The sequence below is a fragment of the Panthera uncia genome, chromosome X, assembly GCF_023721935.1.
Source record: "Panthera uncia isolate 11264 chromosome X, Puncia_PCG_1.0, whole genome shotgun sequence".
Taxonomy (NCBI): domain Eukaryota; kingdom Metazoa; phylum Chordata; class Mammalia; order Carnivora; family Felidae; genus Panthera; species Panthera uncia.
Window position 1 is genome coordinate 13,914,493 of NC_064817.1, and position 25,966 is coordinate 13,940,458.

Genomic DNA, 25,966 nt, shown 5'->3' on the forward strand with positions numbered 1-25,966 from the left:
AAGGGTAGATGGGGGGTGGGGGAGAGGGGAAAGTGGTGATGGGCAGGGAGGAGGGCACTTGTTGGGATGAGCACTGGGTGTTGTATGGAAACCAATTTGGCAATAAATTATATTAAAAAGGTTGTTGGTAGTATAGGTCTGTCTTCAAGCCAACCGCACATCTAGTGTCTGGGGTAATGATTCTAATAACAGTGTATACTGCAATATGAGGATATTAATAAGGAACTGATTTAGCTGCAGTTCTGTGGTATTGCTGTGATTTGGTTAAGTATACAGTAAATCAATGGTTATGAATTCACAGTAGAAACCATGATTCTGAGGGACTCCTGGGTGGCTCAGTCAGTTGAGCATCTGACTCCTGGTTTCAGCTCAGGTCATGATGCCAGGGTTGGGGACTGAGCCCTGTGTTGGGCTCCACTCTGTGCATGAAGCCTGCTTAAGATTCTTTCTCCCTCTGCCCCTCTCCCTTGCTCTCTCTTTCTCTCAAATTAAAAAAAAACAACACAAAAAAGAAACCACGATTCTGAAATCTACAGATTTTACTCCTCCGTCTTCCCTTTCTCCTTTTTCACCTCTGCCATATGATATAAATGATTGATACTCTAAAAAATAGAATTGTGAGATGTCTCCCAGGGTAGGAATTAAATAGCATTTTCTGTGTATTTCTACTTAGCTCCCACCACATCGTCAGAACATCCATGGAAAAAATGAGAAATCTTTTCTTGACTCATCCAGTATAGCTTCAGCATTAGACATTTATAATTGTGAACTACACAGAAAAGCTAAAGAGAGATATAAATATAGAAATTATATAGAAAATGACAAGAGAAATGATTTCTTTTTTTTTTTAAAGTGTATTTATTTAATACAGAACACACGAGCAGGGGAGAAGGGCGGGGGGTGGGGGAAGAGAGAATCTTAAGCAGGCTGCACGCTTAGCACGAACCTGTCGTGGGGCTCAGTCCCACATCCCTGGGATCATGAGTCAGATACTCAACCAACTGGGCCACCCAGATACCCCATGAACTTTAGAATATATATATATACATACACACACACACATATATATATATGTGTGTGTGTGTGTGTGTGTGTGTGTGTGTGTGTATTCTATCTCCAAAAAATTAATATTCAGACTCCCAAAATTGATGTCATTAGTATTTTATAAAGTAGATAGTTCCTTGAGACATGGTGGCCTAGATTCAATGATTTTTAAATTCCTTTCACAGATTCCATTAATACCTTTAAGATTTAAAGCAAAAAAATATTTTTGAAATTGTGGTCTGCATGCTTCTCCAAAACAAATGGAAACTTTTATGTACCAGCATAAAATGTGTTACTCTGCTTTTTGCTGCCACAGGTTTCTATTCAAATTACTCTGGATATTTCTAATTAGCTGCTGTTATAGTGATCCAAGAGTGTCAGCAGTACATGGAACACTTTTTAACAATTGTTTCTTAATCTTCATACTTCAGATATCAAGCCAGAAAATCTCTTAATCAGCCACAATGATGTTTTGAAACTGTGTGATTTTGGTAAGTTAAAAAGAAATGGAAACTTATAAGTAGAATTAATTTAATATAACACATAGGTAGCTTTTTAAAGGCTTATTAAAAGTATTTCTTATGTTTTGACTTAAATTAGAGGAATATTCTTTTCAGTCATATATTGGAAAATTGATTGCTGGGAGAATACTCTCTTTGCATGGTGTTGCCTACCATTTTTAAAAAGTCATAATGCAGTATTTGCTTAATGAGAATGCAAAGCAAATATGTGCATGTGTGTATATTCATAAGCCCAGTGCTTAATGACTCTAGAAAAAGAATTTTCTATGAAATACCACTATGGCCTTCTGTATTGGGTAGGATAAAAGAATATTTTAAAAATATTTTTAAATGTTGATAGAAATTATCTTAGGTGTAATCATAAACACTAAAAATATGCCTATGTAAATACATGTGTATCATGTGTGCTCAGTAGTTACATACCTGTACAGGTCAAAGACATTTTTAGAACAGTTCCATTTATTCCCTTTAAATGTTGAGTGAATGAGATTAGTAATTGATGTCTAACATTCCAGCTCCTGGTTGAGTGTATTAGGAAGCTTTTGAGTTGTACTATCTCCTAATAGAAAATTGTGTATTGTTTTCCATATATATATAAAAATGTATTAAGTGCTCTTAAAAATTTACATTACAATGATTCAGAAAGGTTATAAAACTATAAATTAGGGTGTTTAAGTTATAGGTCACTTTTAAAAATTCTTTTCTTTAATCCATATGCTGAAAAATAACAACTTGACTTTTTTAATGTTATTTTTTCATGTATTCAAATATAACCAAAAATATAATGTAAACCTCTATATGTAAATGAGACTGTGTCCTTTCATAAGCAGAAGTTAGATTGGTACCTCCAAGGTGAATCAAACAAATGGGAAATGGCAGCATACTAAGAATTCACTGTGTGAGTGACCAATTTTGTCCTGTGTAGCTATTAGAAGCATGTGTAACTGTTTTCACCCAGTGCTTTCAAAGAATTTGAATATTAATATCTTTAATATAACACAGGTAGCTTTACTTTTCTTCATACTTTGTAAGGCATATTACAAAGAAGAGTCCTGCTATATTTTAAGCATCTTAAGAAGTGTTTAGGAGAATAAAAAAGAAATACTGAAATACAGTTATTTAAAAGGAGTATTTGTGGTTCTATTTCTGGCTTCCTATCCATAATTGTGAGACTACCACCAAATACTGCCACTTTGTGTGCCTCATGCACCCTTGACTATGCCTCCATGATTCTGTGGGTTGGTGATCTGCTTAAAACCCCAAATTACTGAAATTTGTAAACAAGTAATAACTAGAAAAGAGATGTCAGTGGAATGGTTAATAATAGGAAAAGAGTATTCCTGGTCTGGCCTCATTTTGTAAAGGAAAGACAATTTTTAGCGGTGAGGAAGTTTCACATGGCAGCACTGCGTGTGGTACTCTGTGCCCTGTGCATCCCCAGTGACAATTTCTGAACTGCTTTTCTTCCCACAACATGAGGTCCTTTGTCTGGCTTGAAGAATTCCATTCAAAAATAGGAATATTTCTTTAAAATATGTCTTACAAAGGAGTATTAATTGGAGTTAGGGCTTTGATTTTTGCTGTGGTTTTTATTTTTTACAGTTCCGTTTTAAGAAACATGATTTTTCTACTTTTCAAAATTGATATACACCTTAATTTTTACCCCTTATGTTAATGTTCTGGTTCTCTGTGACTATCCATAATGTTTTGGGTGAGTTAGGTGGGTAATTAATTAGCTTACCTATTGGCTTAGTTTTTGGCCCCAAAACTTTTGAAAGGGTTTGGAAGGAAAATAATGGTAGATTGTATAAGTAATTTAGATACCCCTAATATGCTTCTCAGTCACATTAGGAGATGAAAATAATTTTGGCCTGCTTAGTTTCCATCATCACCAACTATTTAGTTGTTTATATAATGGCTAGAACTGACCAGCAACAGTAGATATACAAATACTGTATTAAGTCCCACAGGTCAGAATATGATGACCATCTGTGACAAAGTATTTTAGCTTTGACTTGGGCTCTTGTGGGGACTTCATTTTGTTTCTAAGATTTGCATTTATTGAGAGAGCTGACTTAAAAGTAGGCTCTGAATGCTTATAAAACCATGTGATAACTTCAAAAACATGGACTTCTGCAGTGTAAGGGGAGACTTTTTTTTTTTTTTTTTTAGTGAATACACTACATATTTTCAGTGACATATGCACACACTAACCTTTGAAAATTACGAAGTCACCATTAATAAACAACCCATTCAGTACCAGTTATTATGTTCTTTTGATGTTCCTTTAAAATATTACTAGCACTGAAATACTTTGCCAATATGAAATTCTTTCTTTTTCAAAGTTACACCTTTGGGTTTTTCTCTTTCAGGTTTTGCTCGGAATCTATCAGAAGGCAATAATGCTAATTATACAGAATATGTGGCCACCAGGTGGTATCGGTCTCCAGAACTCTTACTTGGGTGAGTTACCTTCCCCAAATAAAATGCCATTTATGTATCTGCTGATCCTATATCATTAGCTTTGGGGTCATCAATGAAAGATAAGAACTTTATTTAATTAAATACCAGTTACCTATTGCAGTGTAGCAAACCACCCCAAAACTTAATGGTGTAAAACAAAACACCATTTTATTTGCTCACAATTCTGGGTGCCAGTGATTTGGGAGAGTCAGTAATTGAAGTTCAGCTGAATTGTTCTTCGCCGGTCTCCATGGGAGTCGCTGAGGTAGCTACAGTCACTCAGCAGATCATCTGGAGGCCTCAACTGGGACAGACCATCTTTGTTCCATGGAGGCTCATCGTCCAGTGGGCTAGTCCTAGTTTCTTCACGTGAGAACAGAAAAACTCCCTGCAGCAAGAATTTTGCTTGTTTTTGGGCAAGCCCCAAAGCAAAAGTGGTTTTCAGGCCTCTGATTGCATGACTTTTGCCTCACTGACCAAAACACATTACATGGCCAAGCCCTGATTCAAGGGATGGAGAAATAAACTCCACGTCTTCATGGGAGGAGTGGCACAGTTACAGAAATAGGGGGAATTATTGCCTCCACCTTTGCTAATAATCCTCCACATTAAGAGGAGTTTCACATTCTGCCTGTCGGTTGGTTTGTTCATTCCTTCGTTCATTTATTCAACAAACACTTACCAAGTATCTCTTATATTTAACCACTTTGCTAAAAACATGATGTAAATATCGAACCAGTTGCCAATTTCCTTCTGAATAGAGAAATCCTGTTTGATGGTAAATGGCTATTCAAACACATACTGCACTGTTGATTTTCTCAGCAATATCTCCACATCCACCCACTTTGTGCCCATCCTTCCACTTTCAGTGCTCTTTCATTCACCTGTTAACACCAGGATAGGGTTTCTGGTAAGATTCTTCTTTTCTTTTTAGTTTGTTTTAACTTGAGAGCCTCAGAAGGAGCCAATCCTCCTGAACTCGATCACATAGTTATGTTAATAATCCTCTACTTACCTTTGTTGTAGCATTTTCTTATTTTCCCTAGATTGTATTTCCTTCTTGGGGACCATCCAAGAATGGAGAGAGAAGGCACACTCTACAAATAGAATTAGAAATGGTGGTAATGGTGACTGGTGCACTATTTATAGGTTTCATCTCTTTAGTGTGCTGTACATGTATCTGGGGTACATGAGAAATTTAATTTTTAAAAGTTACTTTTGATATAGTAGGAATATAAATTTCTATGTTTCTTTTGTTGACGATCATGATGACTATATGTTTAAGTTACTGAAGGTTTATTTTTATGTTCACGATTGATTTCCTACTGTCTATCAACCATCTGGTTGTGATTCTTGATCCATTGCTGACATAGAGCCTATAAGAATTATTGATATCAGTTATTGAAAGCTTTACTCTTTTTTTGAAATCAAAAGCTTGCTTTATCCTGGGAAACAAATGATGGTTAGTCACTTTATTATCTCTCTTTGTGTGGGTAGATTTCAGAATATCTTTTATTTATTTTTTTGGAGAGAGAGAGAGAGCAAGAGAGGGGCAGAAGCAGAAGGAGAGGGAAAGAGAATCTTAAGCAGGCTCTTTGCTGAGCGTGGAGCCCAATGTGGGGCTTGATCTCATGAACCATGAGATCATGACCTAAGCCAAAATCAAGAGTCGAACACTTAATCAACTGAGCCACTCAGGCACCCCTAGGATTTCTGTGCTAATTTTTAAACTTGGTTTTAGGAGTGATTTTCTTTTATGTTTGTCTTTGTTCCTTTTTCTGTGTACCTCTGTCTGGACTCATTGGGATGCATAGTCCATTTTCTTTTGGGAGGGATTGAAATTTGAATTTACTGGACAGATTTGCCAAAGAAATGAGTATGACGTAGATTGTTCTTAGAACACCATCTGAGGATTCAAGTATGCTAGAGGACTTTTTGTAATATAGTTTTGTCTATAAGATGGCCCCAAGGGGTTCATTCTGAGGACAGCCTTAGGGCAGACCTTCAGAGAGTATTTGTTGCCTAATAATACCTGTCAGAAAACTGCAGTTATGTTTAGAGATGTGTGGGAGCTACCAAAAGTAGATGGGGACTCCCAACTAATTTGAGCCAAATTATATATTGCTAATTAAATGATTGTCCGGTACTAGTTGAAGAACCATATTGTTTGTGTCAAAGTCCCATTGAAATCAGTTGATATTTGGGTAACATTAAGAATTTATATTTTTGTACCTCCTCAAACTTTGTCCTTGACATTCAAAATAGTTCCAGCTGCATAAATTACTCAAATTCGTTGACAGAAGAAAAATAGCACAATTTGGGTATGTAGAGATTGTCCATAGGTTTCTTCATCTAGCACTTTTAAAGAAAGGTCAGTATCCATCCCTCCCCCACAAGCTACCCAAAAAATCTAGGTGAAGTTTCCTAATATGGTCCTTAGGTTTTTGTGGGAAGGACATGAGATAAATAAAATACCAACTTACAGTTATAATGATTTATTGTCCTAGCAACATAGTCTTGTGTGGGGTTAACATTGCTTTCATTTAGAGTATTTGTTAAAAGTTTTGTATTACTGCCGTATCATTATAGCATTCTAGAATTTCATCCCATATTTTTTTTCAGATACTTTATTTTGGCTTTGCCTTCTTAAAACTTGTATTATTTGTGTTTGAAACTAAAGAAAATATGGTTTCTTAATTTGCCACATATAATTTGATTTAAGGCTGTAGATATTGGCTATAGATACATGTAAAATTGTTTTGGAAAAGTTAGATTTTCACGGATAGCCTCCATTTATTAATAACAGTAACACTCCTAAAACCCTTTGGTAAACTCAGATCCTAGAGGAGAGCTGTAAACCCTTAAGGAAATGGGGGCAAAAATGCTTTGAGACAAACAGTTATCACATAAAGCCCCCTATACGTAGGGTACGAATAGTTTCAGGTAAATATACAGTAGAGCATAGCACACTCTTAGGTATTTGAAATCGTGACTCTGTGCAATCAGAGGTTATTCTGTGTTTGTTGTTCAAGAAGACCTGTAAGTCAGTAGTACATTTTAATAGACTGAACTCAAAAGATGGATGAGGTGTTAACTTTGTAACATTTCGAGAGCTACAGGATAATTACCTATTAAATACATTTCTTGGGAGCATTTCATTTTCCAAGTGAAGTATTAACTCATCAGACATGTGCACTGTATTAGGGTTTATTAAGCCATTCATGTTCAAAATATGCCCAGATGTGAATAGATTTCAACTTTGTGTATACTAACTAAATTGTTATTAAACTGATGGTTTTATTAGCATAGATTTATTTACTTGTGCTGTGAGTCTTTACCTGGATATCCATAAGTCCTTTTGTCAGCCTCACTTTTAATTCCTTAAAAGACACAAATGTGCTTTAAGTCATGAATCTTTTCATAATAATTTGGAAATTATTAAAACCTATTTCTTCATTTTCCAAAATAATCTCTCCAATTGCTTTTCAGAGCTCCTTATGGAAAGTCCGTAGATATGTGGTCAGTGGGCTGTATTCTTGGGGAGCTCAGTGATGGACAGCCTTTATTTCCTGGAGAAAGTGAAATCGACCAACTTTTTACTATTCAGAAGGTGCTAGGACCACTTCCATCTGAGCAGATGAAGCTCTTCTACAGTAATCCTCGATTCCATGGGCTCCGGGTAAGAGGCTTTACTAAAACTCCAGATGGAATCAATATAGCAGTATTTAAATCATTGTTCATTACACAATGGAATGCTAAGCCATCCACTGAATACTATTCCCTTTCCCATTACAATGTTTATAATCCCCATTATAATATTTTTGAAACTTCTATAATATTTGTGAATTTTTTAAAGTAGTCTGAAAGTGGAAGTTGCTAATGTTTTTCCTAATTTATAAGCTCCAAATTTTTAAAACCTCTTCTAGCATATGCATTATTATATTCTAAACTTTGGTTATCTCAGAATGTTTGTCTACAATATTAAGCATCCCCCAAAGATATACAAACGTATAAATGATTCTTATTTACGCAAACAAATTTGTAATGATTTGAGGAAGACTATGAGTACCTGCATTGCACAGATTTAAAGGTTGTGTTCTAGCAAGCATTTCTTGTCTGTCTGTTGACAGTGAAACATCACATCTTCTTTTCAAACTAGTCTATTGTCTTGGGCAGCCTTTTCTAGACTTGCTAACTTTTTACAAAGCTTGTTTGTGAAGAATATGCTAAAAAGGGTCTTCAAGGATAAACTTTCCCCAGATGAGAGACCGCCAACTTGCAGAGGCACCTTATTAGAGTAGTGTGTTAGAGGCTGCTTCTCTCTTCTATCCACCCCAAAAGCTCCTTTGTAAGTTTTCAGCTACTCAGGGCTGACATGCCAGTTGGTGACCATTGTGACAACTATAAAATAAGCTTGCCACCACTTCCTTTCTTTCTCTCAAATGCATGATTCTCAAACCATGTTTCCTTGATATTTGCACAGCGCTTCCTTTTGTCCTTTGACTTTCTGGACCTTGGTTCGTTTCACTTTGAAGAGCACCCCTCCTCACACACAAGCGCCCGACATCGTACCCGCTCCTGTGAGCCTCATTGTGGAAGAAATGAATAAACAGAGCATATACACTTCCTCATCTCCTTTCTGCTTTCTCTTCTCTCTCTCTCTGTCTCTCATATGTCTGAGTTCCCTGAGGCAATTTTCTCTTTTCTCCTTTTATTTTTGCTTTTGTGAGGTGAAAATTAGCCAAATTATAACCGTTAATTGAGGATGCAAATACTTCAACAGTTACTGAACATTCGTTATACTAGATGCTGGAAATAATAAATAAGACTTATCCTCAGTCCAGTAGAAAGTGAAATCTATTCAGAAAAAAAGTCATAATTCACAAATTTCTGTTTTATTGAGGATACATCCCAACTCCTTCCTATAGTCCATCTCCCTTGCTTGATCTGTGCCCTTCTAGATCCCTGACCTCAGCTCATACCTTTCTCAGTTCTCCTCTCTCTTCAAATTCTTACCACGCTTGTCTTTCTTTCTCTTTGACTTCTGTAAACATTTTAAGATTTTTCCAGCTTCGTGAATTTGGGATTTGTGGCTCCATCTGGGAAGGTGCTTCTGTTGTGTGGCCCCTTCTCACTTTGTAAATCTCAGCTCAAGAATGCCCCTTCTCTCATGCCCCCAACGTACTGCCCCTCCCTCTTTCTGGTGTCTCCCATAGCACACAATCCTGCTGTTTTCCCTCCTAGCACTTATCTTCCTAGGATGTAGTCGTGTTGTTTACTTGTTAATTATTATCTGGCTAGTTCTCAACTACTGGAGTATAAGCTCCCCAGTGGCAGAAATTACCTATTTTATCACTGTACTTCCAGCACCTGTAGCAGAGCCCAGCACATCTTGTTAGGGACTGAGTGAATATTTGATCAATCGATTGAGCCAGTTTGTGTCATCACATCTCAAGCTCAACTGTATTTCCCTTCTCTCCATCTCTAACGCTTCTTTTGCCCTTAGCATCTGTTACCTGCACTGTTGACAACCATTCCTAAATGCGTCTCTCCAGCTTTCCGTCTTCCCTTCAGGCTTTTTACATTGCCTTTGGAGGAATCTTCCCTCAAGCTACACATTCAGTTCTCTCTCCTTGGTGCTAAGAAGCCTCTACAGGATTGCTTTCATTTAAACTCCTTAGGGTAGCATTAAGAACCCCTTGCTCTTAGCCCTCCAGCCTTGTCTCCAACTCATTTCCACCACTGCTCCCTACTTGTCAGCCATATTGAACTTCTCACCAATTCCTTGACGTGTTGCTTCTACAGTGCTGTATTTTTATTTCTGTGATGCTCCCAGTACTTGCTCTACTTCCTACACAGCTCTTCCTCCTCCCTCCCTGAGACTGAGGTCAAGTGTTCTCCCTCCGGGAAGCCTTTCTAGACTCCCCCAGGGAGTGGATGACTCCCCATTCTGTACTGCGGTAGCACTGTGGTCGTGTCACCTTTGTAGCATTTGTTGCAGTTGCTTTTAAATAGCTGTTTTCAAAAAAAAAAAAAAGTATCTTCACTGACCTGATGAACTCCTCAAGGAAACGAACTCTCCCATCCACCGTCATATTCACCACACATCTACCATAGTGCCTTCAAGGTTGAATGGTATTGAAAGACTGAATATTTGACCTCGGGATTTTAACATTAACTTCCGGAACATCAAGCTTGGCCTGCTGGCTGCCTGTTCTTTGCCTGGTTAAAGAGGCTCCTTGCTGGATTTTCCAAAGAGCGTGTAAACAGATGTGTCATGGTACCTGGCCTTAATAACTTACAGACTAGCTGAAGAATTAAGGTGTTTGTGCATGAAATAATCGGAAAGCAGCATAACTTATAATAAAGCATGGTATATAATAAAGTACCTCATTCTTTACCGCATTGTACTGTTTTCTGATACATCTCTCAAGATAGTTGAGACCGTGAGAGTATTAAACATTCTGGCAAGTTAGAAATCATAGTTGTCTGGATTCACTAGAGAAAGATGTATGGAAGATTTGAAATTTGTAATGGATACTGAAGAATGAAGAGCATTTGGATTAGATAGGTCAAACGAAGGATATCTTTTCCTCATTTGTGTGTGGTCCTTTTTGTTCACAGACCTCCTCACTAAATAGTATCTGTAAAATGCTAGATAGCACATGACAACACTGCTTATAAATAACTTCAGAGAAATTGCTGCTTCCGTGACATTTTTAAATAAACCTTAATATTTTTACAATTTAGTCTGAAAGTGTTTGTGGTGTTTTAGCTAAATTAGCTTAATCTTTTCGGAGGTTTAGCAATTTGAGGGAAATGTCATTTTGTTGGAGAATATCTGTGACAGATAGCTAAGCATGTAGGGCGTGTGACCTGTCACTTCCTTGAAACAAACTCACCAGTGACCAGTCTGCTGTTACTGGCATTTTGATTCAGTTGTGTAGAGATGGGAAAGCCGGCAAGATATTGCTCTAATGGTATGCTTTATTTTGAAAAAGTTAGCAATTGATGTCCCATAGTCTAGGGCATAGACTCTTGGAGTTAGACTGCTGGGGTTCAAAGCCCGACTCCATATTTACTACATGAATGACTTCGGCAAGTTTCTTGTGCCTGTGTTCTTCATGTATAAAATGCTGATAAAAGAAGTACTATCCGATGGAGCCGTTGTGAAGATGAAATGTTATATGTAAAATGCCCATACCAGTGCCTGGTACATAGTAAGTGGTCGGGAAAGAGGTATTCAAATAGGAAGGGAGGGAGGGAGGGAGGAAGGGAGACTGGCTACTCATTGGGATATAATTTAAACTTCTATGGTTGGGTTTTGGTTATTTGTGGAATTATCACATGAGAATAGTAGATCTCATTCAAAAGCACATAAAGTAATTTTTTAAACTTAGGAGTTTGGTCATTTTTTTATCATAATATTTTTGATACCTTTTGACTCTGCAATAATTTTCTTACCAGTGAAATGTTACTTCTAGAGAAAAAAAGGGATATCTGGTAGCATAAGATAGACCTCATAAGCAAAATATTAACTAAAATGTAGCAGTACCTAGTTGTTTATCACAGCGTGACAGGTGTGTCTCTCTTTGGGCTGATATTCAATGTTCCAACAACATCCACAAGAACCTCTGTACCTCTCTTGAGAGAGGTGCCTAGGTTCAGAAAGAGTGTGGGTTTGGATTACAGCCCTGGGTGCAAATATTAGTTCTGCTTTTTAATTACGTAACTTGCCTTGAACCAGTTATTTGAACTTTGTGAGTGTCACCTTCTTCATCTCTAAAATAAGAATTGCTAAAATGCCTTGTATAGCATCACTTCCCTCCGTAATCACTTATAGGTTATTGCCTGTGTGTCTGTGTTAAGTTCATGTTATTCCTTCCACTTCCTCTATCTGGGGTGCTGTCCTACTTTTCTCTGTCCTCCCATTTTTCTTATCTTTCAAAAATTACTTCAAATATTATCTGTGGATTCATTTTTTCCTCCAGCTGCAAACCACCTTGGTCTCTCCTTTCTCTGAGCTTCAAATAGAATTTTTGGCTGCACATTTCAGTGCTGAGTGCTGTTCCAGCCAGACTGTGGGTTGCTTAACTGCAAGGTTTAGGTCTGACCCATATGCTGTATCTCCTGCCGTACCTAGCACAGTATGCAGATAAGGTCATAATCACTACTTAAGTGCCTTGTTTGAGTTTTCCTCCATAACTAGTCCTCCCATCCACTTGTTTTAACATGTTTACAGATTCCAGTACTTTGAAATGTTCTTATGTTGGTATAAAGGAAATATGTATTGAAAGCAAAGTAGCCTTCCCATTGCAAGAGAGTACATGGTATTGGGCTCTAATACTTTCTCATCCACTTGGATATTGCAGAATGTGAGGTGGCAGAGAGGACAGAGCACCTAAATAAATGTGACTTCTTCCCTCATTTTATTTAAAAATTCATTTGTTAACTTAGGAGCCTCTTTGCTTTCTGTTCCAGCTTATATAAAGGAAGGAATTGAAAACAGGTCATTAAAAGAGTATTTTAAAAACAATGATAGAACGTGGGTCCAAATTCACTATTTTTATTTCTGTGGCCTTTCAGGCCCTGGCCTCTCTGCCTTTTCCTCTTTTTCTTTTTCTTTTTTTTTTTAACTTCTCTAATTTTCAGGAGTAAATGATGTTGTAAAAAAGGCTTAAGAATCGTCTATGTAAGCAAATTCTGTATAAACTATATTGTTACTAAGTTGTATAAACAGACAGTACTGTATAAACTGTATAAATACAGTCTCAAAATTTTATAGTTAGGTTTATTTTACATGCTTCATTGTCTGACTAGATTTAATACCGTCTTTCACCTGCGAATTTTCCCATTATTTAGCACCTGGTCCTATTAACCCATACCTCAAATACATAGACACAAAACTAATAGATAAAATAAACTTGACTTTGGCGCTAGGGCAGAAACTCCTGTTCTTTTGCTGCCTTTGCCGGTGCTCACAGCACATGCACACACATTCCCTTCCCTGTGCTAACTCTCCTCTTGTGTCATTCTTACAGTTTCCAGCTGTTAACCATCCTCAGACATTGGAGAGAAGATACCTTGGAATTTTAAATAGCGTCTTACTTGACTTAATGAAGGTGGGACAAGTTGATGTCTCTATAAAATGTCTTTTGGTTTGTGGGGTTTTTTTTTTGTGTCTGCACGTGACCGGAGCCTACTTCTGTGAAATAACATACATTTTGTTAATAGTGCGTAATAGTGAATCGTGGGGGACTATGTTATGTTAAAAACATGCAGTTTATTTAAAATAGCAGCAGTACCCGGTGTTGTAACTTTCCATCTAGACAGGACCATGAGATACCTCAATCGTATGCCTAAAATGGGTAGAATAAAAACAATTTAATTTTTTTTATGTTTATTTATTTTTGAGAGAGAAAGAAAGGAGAGAGAGAGAGAGACAGACAAACAGAGCACAAGCAGGGGAGGGGCAGAGAGAGAGGGAAACACAGAATCTGAAGAAGGCTCCAGGCTCTGAGCTGTCAGCACAGAGCCCGATGCAGGGCTCGAACCCATGAACCGAGGGATCGTGACCTGAGCTGAAGTCGGACACTTAACCGACTAAGCTACCCAGGCGCCCCTAGAATAAAAACAATTTAAATATAAATGATAAATAATGTAAAAATGTATTCAGCATTGAAGAGCTGCTCAGGCATAAAGTTTCAAAACAAATTTTAAAATGAATGTTGAAAGAAAAGAAGTTCTGACTTTTTTAACGTGATCTTTAAGGCCTCTCATAAGATTATTTTGTCAGTGAACGTAGTTCTGCCCTTTTTCAAATTTGGCCTCTTCTGTCCCTGATGGAGAGGCTCTTTCTGACCCTTTTTGACGCAGCAGGATCACTGCTCCTACCACACCTGAGCATGCCTTCTCATGCTTGCGCCCCTGTCCTGAAGGTTTTCCTGCTCTGGACTCCTGGAAGCATTCTCACAGTTTTTTCTTCAAGGTTTTCTTCCCCAGTAGACAGCTCCTTGAGCGAGAACTAGTTTTTCCTATTTCTCTAGCTTTCATTGCAGCCAGCCAGTGCATAAGCAGGTGCTGGTTGTTTGATAGTAGACCTTCAAAAAACATTTGTTAATGGATCATTTTTATTTTATGCTGCCCATTTACTTAATTGTTCAAAATCAGTAAGATTACACTGTGCATAGAGTCTTTAAAGGTATACTTAGCACAGTTGAAAATTGCTGAGCAGCACTCTCAGAACTTTGCTGTGCTTTAAATTATGTTCATCTCTCTCCTAAGGAACACTGTACAGACTGGTGTGGGGGCTGTGGGGTGGGGGGCATGGCTTTTGGAAAGGCCACATACCACATAACCTTTTGTAGAGATTCATAATATTCATTAACTTATAGAGGCTTTCAAAAATCTCATAGTGAAGAAGCATTTCTGTCTGGCTCAACATTTCCCAAATTTAATTAAATGCTGAATACTTAAAAAAAAACTACAACTCTACAGTACTGCTGTTCTTCTGAACACCGATTGAGAGATGCTATTAAAAAGATAGCCCTCAAGTCTCTTTCACGTTAATTAGGCATAAATTGTCTCTTAAATCAGTCGGATTTTGTCAATATGTTCTTTGACACAATCAGTATTTATTTATCAGGGCTTAATGATTTGGTAACTTAAAAAATGTAAATAGGGGGCGCCTGGGTGGCTCAGTCCGTTAAGTGTCCGACTTCAGCTCAGGTCATGATCTCGAGGCTCCTGAGTTCGAGCCTTTCATTGGGCTCTGTGCTGACAGCTGGGAGCCCGGAGCCTGCTTCAGATTCTGTGTCTCCCTCTCTCTCTGCCCCTCCCCCACTCATGCTCTGCCTCTGTCTCTCTCAAAAATAAACCTTAAAAAAATTTTTTTTAATAAAAAAATGTAAATAGGATAAAGTAGAAGAACTGAATTAAATATAATTTCATGTTGTCTGGCTTTTGTCTGTTTTTTTAAAATAATTGAACTTTGTTAAATCGTTACCAAATGTAATTACCAAATATTCGTCTGGTACCTGTTAAAATATAGCAGATAAAAGTACAAAGGAAACCTGAATCTTTCTGTATTTGTACCAATTTGGAAGTTAAACAGCCCAATTCCTGTTTATTTAATATGTTTAGCCTCAAATTTCTTTAACATTAAGTAAATATTTTTATTGGAATGTATATTCATAAGGTATGCAAATTACGTATACATTTCAGTTATTTTTTTATAATGTAAACATATCCATGTAACCACATCAAGATTGAGGTATAGAAAATTATTAACACCCAGAAGCCTCTTCATGACCCTCTCCCTGGCTCTGTACTCCTGCCCCTCCCCACTCCTGAGAACCATAATTCTGAGTTCTTGTAGCAAAGAATGATATCACCTTGTTACTGAGTATTATATAAATACAATTATTCCTTTTGTCTTTTAGCTATTTTTAAAGTGAATTTGACAAGTAAATAACATCATTTATCCTTTCATGAAGACCTATATTCTCTATGCTGTTCCCTAAAGCAGATTTATTCATTTTGGCCATCTCATCCTGCATCTGTTTTATACCTATTAGCCATTTTAGGGGAGATACAAGTTACCAGAATTAATCTAACCTAAAATAATTTATGTGGACTCTATTTTAGTTTTTAAAAATGTTGGGTTTTTTTACCCCCAAATACTGAGTTTTGAAACTATTTACTCAGTAAGTTTTATACTTTCTTATTGATGACCTCTTCCTTTTGGGTAATTTGAAAATTAACAGCTGTATTTATAAATATAAAATTTGTTCTTTGTGTGTATATGCAGTAATTTCTACAGTTGATAATCTTAAAATAGCATGTTGGTGCTAGTAGATATTTGGTTTGTGAAAAGTCATATGTACTTCTAATTGAAAATACTGCTCAGGAGCCAACTTCGATGTTAACTGTTTTAACTGCCAGTGAGACCAAAATCATTTTATATACCTCCACAGTTTTTTTTTATTTTCTGAAGAAGAAGAAGGAATTGAGATAATTGTAGAATTGTGTCTGAGTTAATATGAATGTCGATCCACTTGCATGTAAGCAGTGGTGTGGGTTACTAGAATCTTTTGACCCAAAGTGAATGTTTCAGTGTGTGATAGGATCAGAATTCAAATTTTCTGTGGTGCTAGGTTAAAGACGGTTGTCTGAAATTGAATTTTGGCTTACTGGAAGCAAATCTGAGTTTGCTCTCACTGTTCAACAGTGAATCAAAAGAGATTAACTGTGGGAAAAACCAATGAAAGTAGCCTAGAGATGGATTTGGGAATGCTGGAATTTCAACATTCTTCCCGTATCTGAGGGAGAATGCTGCTCCTGAAATTTGCTGTAAGAATGTCATCACAGCAAATTCCAGTGTACTCTATTGAATTGTGTTAGGTATTATGGTTTATGTTTTATGTAATTGCTTAATTTGCCAACAAAAATCAGTTTTTATAATGATTCACCTTTTAAAAGCTTGTCCAATTACTAATTAGATAAATAATATTAGAAGAAAGCATTTTAGTTGTTAAAACATCTACTATGTGCAACATAAAAGGGTTAGCTACCGTAATATATAAAGAACACTTACAAATTAGGATAGATATACAAATAGAAAAGTAAGAAAAGAAGGAATATACATAACCAAAAAACATAAAAATATTCAACCTCATTAGTAATCACAGATGTAAATTAAAACAGCTAGGAGATACCACTTAAAAAATTTTTTTTAATGTTAATTTATTTTTGAGAGAGAGAGAGAGAGAGAGAGAGTGGGGGGGGGGGGGATGGAGACACAGAATTTGAAGTAGGCTCCAGGCTCTGAGCTGTCAGCACAGAGCTCGACGTGGGGCTTGAACTCACAAACTGTGAGATCATGACCTGAGCCAAAGTCAGACACTTAACCTACTGAGCCACCCAGGTGGCTCTAGATACCATTTTTTAAATCTCTAGTTTACAAGTACTTAAAAAAAAAAAAAAAAAAAAAAAAAACGAAAAAAAGGATGATGCCTATTGTTGATGCAGGTGCCAGGAAATTGGTAGATTGTCACTTGCTGAGGAGTATTTTAGACAACCTCCCTAGGGGTTGATTTGGCAACACATAGAAAATAATCCTTAAAAATTTGCATAGTTACCAATTCCATCTGTAGGACTGTATCCTATGAAAGGGATTGTGGATGCTTGCAAGGATTTCAGGTGTTTATCTTAGCATTAATTATAATAGTGAAAAAGCGGCAGCCATCTAAATGTCCAGTAGGAGACGAAATAAATGATGGTACATCCCATCCATACCATAAACTTCTTCAGTCATTTAAAAACTTTGTAAAGTTATTTGTTGCAGTATTGTTCATAATAATAAGATAAAAGAAGCAACCAAAATGTTTATCATTAGGAAATTGATAAAAACAACCTAAGGTATATCCATAGAGTTAAAGCTTTTAACCGATATGGAATGACCTCTTAAGATCTAACGTCCATTGTAAAGAAAGCTAAGTATAGGCCATTGTGTGTCTGCTACTATTTGGGTAAAATAAAAGGAACATATAGAGATACTGTGTCTATGGAAAGGATGCACAAGAAACCAGTAACATGGGCTGCCTCCCAGGAGGGGGACCTGAGAAAAATGAATGTATATTCTTTCATGTGAATATATATATTTGCAAAATATACTAAAAATGTTTAAATTATGTTTTAAAGAATGTTTTTTATTAGTAATTGAAAAGTGCAGGATCCAAAACTTATATGTATAATATGAGCCAGATTTTATTTAAAAAATGTGTATGTATGATATTCAAAACAAGGGCTGAGAAGGCTTATTCCCAGAAGACAATAGTAAAATTAATCGGTAATTTAGATAGATTTTTAAAAACATTTTTTGGACTAAACTGTGTTTGCTAGATATTCTGCAATGACCATGCATTTCTTTTATAAGAAAATAAATAAGGTTTTTATTACAATTTAAATTTGACTTTATAATGTTCTTTTAAATCCTAACTTTATTTCCTAAGAATTTACTGAAGTTGGACCCAGCTGACAGATACCTGACAGAACAGTGTTTGAATCACCCTACATTTCAAACCCAGAGGCTTTTGGATCGCTCCCCTTCAAGGTCAGCAAAAAGAAAACCTTACCACGTGGAAAGCAGCACTTTGTCTAATAGGTAAATATTCCCTTTTAAGGAAATACAGATGCAGCGTTGGTCTTACACGTAGGTGGAGGAGGTGGCTGCTTAAATGATGCAATTAGAGAAAAGAAGGAAAGCCCTCTTTATTCAAAAATATCTTCCTTATGCTTATTACATGATTCAGAACCACAATTAAAGAGTTGTGTGGGTCTTAAAGACTTTCTTAACCAAGTATATTATGGAAACCTATGCATTTTCTGGGAAAGATAGCATGGGTTAGCAACTAAGAGGATTTCTAGCTTCATGAGCTACAAGAGTCTGTGTATCTGGGACTCAGGTGTGATGCTTGGAGGAAAAAGAGTAGGTGAGGGTAAAGGGATCTCAGGGAGAAGAGGATGCCAAACACAAGTGGGTAGGAAGTCACCTAGGACAGTCTTTGCAACTGAACCAAGTAGGTTTTACTCTATTAGAAGGGTCTTGTGTTTTTGTTGCTCTTTTGTTTATTTTTTATTATTATTTTTAAAGATTTTGTTTATTTTTAAGTGATCTCTACTCCCAACATGGGGCTCAAACTCCATGTCCCTGAGATCAAGAATCACACGCTTTTCCAACTGAGCCAGCCAGGTGCCCCTGTTGCTCTTTTAATCGTTGAGTTGAAGAGTTCTTTTTTCATAAGAATAAGAATATGGAAATAGTAAAGTCAGTTTGGTAGATAGTGATTAAAATTGGTGCTTCTTAAAATAATTTTTTTTTAGCATAATCTTTAGAAAGAAGCTATTTTCCGGGTGTCATGGGGTAGGGAGTTAGGGTGGGGATAGCTTCCTTCCTCTACCAAGAAGCTGGTCTTGTCATCTGGTATTGTTCAGATTCTGGAAGATAGGAAATAGTTTATCTCATCTACTGTCAAAAGAGAAACAGAAAATGATAATTCTTAATATGAAGCTTTTTGAATATAAATTTTTCTCATTTTACCGCAGTTTTCTCTCCACATAGAACAATTGTTCTTAATCTATTGGAATTTTGAAAGTCCCAAACCTGCTACTTTTTCAAGATCTGTGAGCATATCCATGAATTGGCAGTAACCACTTATCCTATATTGTTCCCCCACCAAGGAGACCTGAGAGCAGATTCAAATTCTGTTTAATCAAGTTTGTGTTCACTTTGTTGTTTGTTTCCATGAGATTTTAGCACACTAAGGAATAATATTCATCATTTAGTTGCTCCTTTGCATTTAGGAAGTTCACATTATGCCTGTGTCTTATCTGGGATCACTCCTCATTCAGGTGCTTTTGTCTTTCTTCTACCTTAATTATCACTTGATTCCCCTAGTTTACATTTTCAAAGAAAAAGGACCCTAATGATGTCAATTTCAGTAGACAGATGATAAATTTTTGCTTCATGCTATAGTAATTAGTGGTATAACCCATACCATGAAAGGGGGCCTGTGTGTTCGTCCTCTCATGGCCTTGAGAGATCCCCGGTGGGGATCCGAGGCTGTCCTTGGGAAACCCCTTTAGGAATCTGTCCAGGAGGATGTGTGTGGTGATGAGGATATGGTTTATATGGGTCTTTAAGGAGTTTGCCCAAATCTTCTTTTGAGGTAGACCAGAATAGAAATTAGCAGTAAATAAAATCTCTGGAAGAATTTGGGTTTTTTGGATCTTAACATTGTATAGAATTTTAAAGAAAAGGGCCTAAGTGGTTTCTCTAGGAATGATCTCAGCTCAATTTGCATGTATCTGGAAATGTCCTTTTCTCTCTACTTGTCTATGGTTCATATTTTCACTATGGAATCCCTTCTTGTTGGGGACACTAATTCTACTCAAACCATGGCTAACTCGGACTTCCCAGCACTATTGTAGAGGTGTTCACAGCATCATAGCACATTGGCTGCCACTTATGCATTCCCCTGCCTCGTCCCCAAGACACATTGACACACCTTGTCTTCTGTTGTCCAAGTTCATATCTCTGTAGAAAAGGCAGTGGACCCATGCATTACCTTGCCCCTGCCTAAGTCTCCTTCAGACTGTCCTGAGCTTCTGCTTCCCTTGGACATGATGGGATGGTACTTCAGTCTGCCCTGCCCTCTCACTACTTCTGCCTCACCAACCTTCTCCATAAAAATGTAGCTTTGCATCTTTGATGTTTATTTTGAAAAGTTATTTTAACTAAAGAGATTATCCTGCCAGCCATCTCAGAAGGGTTTATATATAAAATCCTCTTAAGTGCTTGGCAGTTTAACACAGATTCCTTACAGTTGTGTGCCAAAGAGATCTATGGAATTTTCGGAGCAGTTTTTTATTGTTGTGCTTTGGCAGAACTCCAATTTGAAGACAATTTGATGCCCTTTCTACTTGAGAATTATGTGCAAAGCTCAATGGCTTCAAATTAATACTAAGAGAAGCTTTCAGAATAGCAGTTTAGGCTCTTTGTACTTTTATGGGAAACCTAACTCTTTGATAAATGTTTCTACCTTAACATTATAGCCTTCCTTTTCACATTAGAAATTGTATCTTACATTGCTCTGAATAGGTTCTTCCTAACATGTAGGTTTATGCTCTACTTTGAGAGCAGTGTTTTCCAACAGTTTCAAAAAGCTCTAGCGGTTGTCTTCACTGTTCTCACTCCTTTTCTGGTTTTCTTTGGAGCTTCGGACATTGCCCAACATCTGCATGTGTTACCTCTGCTATTACCATCTTTAGGCCTGAAGGAGAAAGGGGAGGAAGTAGGAGTATGAGAGCCCAGGGCAGCTAGGCAGAAGGATCCATCCCATGAGAGCTATAATGTGGAGAGACACAGCTATGATCTGAGTTAGGGTGTTGACGCTGGGAAGGGGTAGGGAAGACAGCACCCAGCCCCTTGCACTGTTAAGCCCAACTGGGAGTTAGGTGGCAAGGGATCCGGGATTATGCAGTAGGCAGCATTAGACTTCTAAGGCCTTGCATGGGGCGGAGAGAAATGGAGAACAGATTGGAGGTTGGGTAAATGGAGGATAACCAACGCACGTAGATCTATTTATGGGTTAGACTATTTGTGTATTGTTGTTTGGGTTTTTGAAAAGTTGCTAAGATATTTTAGTTACCAAGATACAAGTTGACAAATGACTCTGATGGTTTAAAACCTGATGCCTTTAGGATATGTTAACTGCCCCTTATTGATCTGGGGATAGAGTCTGTTGACATCATTTAATAGAAAGTGAAATTTTCATTTCTTTATCATTTCTTTGTAGATCTGGGATCTGCTATTAGCGAATTTTTTTTTAAGATTTTTTTAAAGTTCATGTATTTATTTTGAGAGCACACATACGAGCAGACAAGGAGCGGAGAGGCAGAGGGAGAGGGAGAGGGAGAGATAATCCCAAGCAGGCTCCACACTGTCAGCACGGCTCAAACTCACAAACTACAAGATCATGACCTGAGCCGAAATCATGAGTTGGTCACTTAACTGACTGAGCCACCCAGACGCCCCTAGTTAGCTCATATTTAAGGGACCTTATTTTCTGCTGCAGTTCTTGTGACTGAACTGGGAGAGATGAGTGAGTGCATTTAGGAGATGAAGCCTTCCACAACTGTTCTAGACTTGCTTGATACCAGATACCCTTTTTGTTTTTTGTTTTAACACTCTGAAACGTGGGAGGACAGGAAAAGAGCCCTTAACCTTTGATGCCTGAGCAGTGGATTCTCTGGGAAAATGGGAAGGCATAGTTTCACAGATTACCATTATACAGACAAAAAATTTGACTTTTCTTCCAGTTATTATGTGATGGGAACAAAACTCCCCCATATCACACCATCTTTAGCAATAGCAATATTTGCAGCAGAATTCCTGAATGCATAGTAAAAAGGGAATTGTGTAAATTATTTTTCATTTAAAAACATCCTACCTTAAACTATAATTTGATTCTTTAAATAGTTACAGTAGAACAAGCTGAACTTGCTGTGAGGTCAGTTTCAGCTTTCCAATGGAGGACAAGGTTTTCCTGTGGATTCATATTTTGTATTTTAAGCCAAATAGGAAATGAAGCTTTAAATCCTAAAGAAGGTCTCAGTCGGTTTGGAATAATGACATGTGAGATGATGAAGAAGAGAATAAATTGTGTCTTCTGGAGAGAAATTAACTCTCCAGATCCCTGTGATCCAGTTGGAGACGCGTTTTTGTTTAGTGTACAAGGAGCTATCTAAGTACCCCAAGTATTGCCACTTCTCTAAAACAAACATTGATCATCGTGTTTTCCAGCAAAGTTTACATTTCTTTTTAGAGTGTTTATTTTATTGAGTATATTGCAAGAATTTTGAGTCTTTGATGATACAGACTAAACACAAGAGAGATACTGATGGGGGTGCCTGGGTGGCTCAGTCAGTTAAACGTCTGCCTCTTGATTTCAGCTCAGGTCATGATCTCATGGTTTGTGAGATCCAGCCCTGCATCAGACTCTGTGCTGACAGCGTGGAGCCTGCTTGGGATGCTCTCTCTCCCTCTCTCCCTCTGCCCCTCCCCCACTCTCTCAAATAAATAAATAAATATTTTTTTTAAAAAAGAGATATTGATGTCTGTATGTGCTGTTAGTATTTATGTCTGAAGCAGGCAATAAGTTTTACAGATAAAAAGGATGGAACGTCATGACCTTCAAATCTAAACGTTGCCTCTGATATTCGAGCAGACAAAGAGTTACAAAGAGTTTGTTATAGCTTAGCTCTCTCCCTATCAGGCGTCTTATAACAAACACTCATGTGAACACCAGTATAGCAAAAACATGCTTTCCCAGATTATCAGTTACAGGAGGTTGGCAACAAGTTACTTGACCATTTAAGGATGCCAAAATCATTTCATCAGGACCAGTGCTTTGTTGCAGACTGACTTGATGTAAGCAGCTTTCTTCTTATGGTTACTTGTGATTTGTTGACACGTTTGAGTGAGTTAACGTTTTTAGTCTTTGAGGTGTTTTTTTAAACAATACTTTTTGTGTGTGTTCTATTGAAGGAAACTGATGTATTTCTTTTGTTTTTAACATAGAAATCAAGCCAGTAAAAGTACTGCTTTGCAGTCTCACCACAGATCCAACAGCAAGGATATCCAGAACCTAAGTGTGGGTCTGCCCCGGGCTGACGAAGGCCTTCCCGCCAATGAAACTTTCCTAAACGGAAATCTTGCTGGAGCTACTCTTAGTCCCATGCATACCAAAACCTATCAAGGAAGCAGCCAACCTGGGTCTACCAGCAAAGATCTTACCAACAACAATATACCACATCTTCTCAGCCCAAAAGAAGCTAAGTCAAAGACAGAGTTTGATTTTAATATTGACCCGAAGCCTTCGGAAGGCCCAGGCACAAAGTACCTCAAGTCAAGCAGCAGATCTCAGCAGAACCGGCACTCGTTTATGGAAAGCTCTCAGAGCAAAGCCGGGACGCTGCAGCCCAGTGAAAAACAGAGCCGGCATAGCTACATTGACACTATTCCCCAGTCCTCTAGGAGTCCCTCCTACAGGACCAAGGCCAAAAGCCACGGGGCTTTGAGTGACTCCAAGTCTGTGAGCAACCTTTCTGAAGCCAGGGCCCAAATTGCAGAGTCTAGTACCAGTAGGTACTTCCCATCCAGCTGCTTGGACTTGAACTCTCCCACCAGCCCGACCCCCACCAGGCACAGCGACACGAGAACTTTGCTGAGCCCCTCGGGGAGAAATAATCGAAGTGAGGGCACTCTTGACTCCCGCCGAACCACAACCAGGCATTCTAAAACGATGGAGGAATTAAAGCTGCCAGAGCACATGGACAGCAGCCATTCCCATTCTCTGTCCGCACCTCATGAATCTTTTTCTTATGGGCTGGGTTACACTAGCCCCTTTTCCTCCCAGCAGCGTCCACACAGGCATTCCATGTACGTGACCCGGGACAAAGTGAGAGCCAAAGGCTTGGACGGAAACTTGAGCGTAGGGCAAGGAATGGCGGCCAGGGCCAACAGCCTGCAGCTCTTATCACCTCAGGTACAGCTTAGGACCTTCACTGGATCTGTTGGCTCATCATGGGAAGGTGGTGCAGGGGTGTGAATGGGGTCAGTGCAAGTTTCCTTACTGTAGGAGCTTGTGCTTTTTTGATAAAATGCATTTAGGGAAGGGATACTTAAAGGACTGTTTTAAATAATTAGTTATTTAAGCCAATTGTTGAGTACTCAAGAGAACTGAAAAAAAAAAAACAAACCATGTTTTTAGAAATTTGGGGCTATTCTTAAGTGTTCCTTTCTGGCATATTTTGTTGAGAGAATCCTGTTTTGATTTATTGCAGAACTCATCAGTTATATGGGTTCATTTTTAATTTTCTCAAAATTTAGTGTGATTTGTGGAGATTTTCTTCAGTCTCTCCAGACCACATTTGCTTAAAACATACCCTTTTTACTTATACCTTACTCATTTTCACTGAATTGAAAAATTTCAATTTTTTCTAGAACTATAGGTAAATTTGACTTCAGACCAAGATAAATGTTAATTTGCAGTCTTTTGGATTTTTTGTAAATCTCTAGGCAATATTTTTATCGTAATGCTTCCTCCATCTTACTGATTTTCAGACTCTAGAACTGCTGACACTAACCTGCTTAAGAGAAGTAGCATTCTTACAACAGAACACATGTTTTTTCAATTATATTTTCATGCTATGAAACATTCATCTGCATCAAAGAAATGAGAGTAGAGATAAGCCAATATCGGAAGGAGAAAAGCGTTTCATGGAGGGAAAGTACTGTACTCCCCTTTTAGAAGATGTGAAAACAGGTTCATCAGCGTGTGTCAGAACTCCAGAAAATATGGATGGAATATATAATGGGGGGCTTAGCGAGATGGGTGCTGAAGGTGGGGTGGAGATTGTCAGTAAATGAGCAGTCTGCATAGCCAAGGGCTCAGGCTGGGAAGCCAGGCCGACCTGAGTTTGTATCCTCATTCTGCGGTCTGCTTCAGACTGTCAATTTGGGAAAGTGATATAATCTCTCTTTGCCTCAGATTCCTCATCTGAGTGGTGCCGTGAGGTTGAAACATGGTGTATAAAGCACCGTGTCCAGTGGCTGGCACAGAGTTTTGAACAAATTTAGTTGTTGCTGCTTCTATGATGGTGGGACCTATTTTCTAGACATTTAACACTGTCTCTATTCTGGGTGTTCTCAGACACTCAAAAGAGTCTGAGGTAGGGGTCCTTGCCCTTGAGAAACTTCTCTTCTTTCAGGGAAGACTAAATTATACATAATAACAATGAAATAATTAAGAAGCAGATTACTGTGGCACTGGCTATAAATAGGAGTTGAGAACAGGAAAAGATCATGAACAGGAGCAGTTAGAAATGGCTTTGGGAGCAACTAAAGGTCTTGCCCTGAGCTAGGATGTAGAGGGAAGTTTTTGATGGCTAAAGAATGAGGATGTGTTCAAGTATATTCTTTTTCCTTTGTTTCTTTTACATTTTTTTTTAATTACTTTGTTTAAATCCACGTTAGCATATAGTGTAATAATGGTTTCAGGAGTAGAATGAAGTGATTCATCACTTACATATAACACCCAGCGCTCATCCCAACAAGTGCCCTCCTTAATGCCCCTCACCCGTTTGTTTAGCCCATCCCCACCCAGCACCTCACCAGCAACCCTCAGTTAGTTCTCTGTATTTAAGAGTCTCTTATGGTGTTCAAGTATTTAGTGACCGAGGCACCATGATAGGCTCTCCTGAGAAAGAGGAAAAAGGTATGGTCCCTGTCCTCTTGGAGTGCATGTTAGGGCACACTTGCCAGGGATCAGTCATGGCAATAACTGTGAGGCTGTGTGCCCGCACTGTGCTAGAGG

The 25,966-nt window shown here is 38.0% G+C and overlaps 1 protein-coding gene across 2 annotated transcripts in view; it reads left to right on the forward strand.

The window, feature by feature from the left end:
* Positions 1-25,966, forward strand: part of CDKL5 (cyclin dependent kinase like 5) — a 198,762-nt gene that overhangs the window by 144,282 nt on the left and 28,514 nt on the right. For both annotated transcript variants that reach the window (XM_049643537.1, XM_049643538.1), the window contains exons 7-12: positions 1,476-1,535; positions 3,938-4,028; positions 7,518-7,707; positions 13,070-13,150; positions 18,041-18,192; positions 23,170-24,136. In XM_049643537.1, the coding sequence (XP_049499494.1) occupies positions 1,476-1,535; positions 3,938-4,028; positions 7,518-7,707; positions 13,070-13,150; positions 18,041-18,192; positions 23,170-24,136 (1,541 nt within the window). The remainder of the gene's footprint in view (positions 1-1,475; positions 1,536-3,937; positions 4,029-7,517; positions 7,708-13,069; positions 13,151-18,040; positions 18,193-23,169; positions 24,137-25,966) is intronic.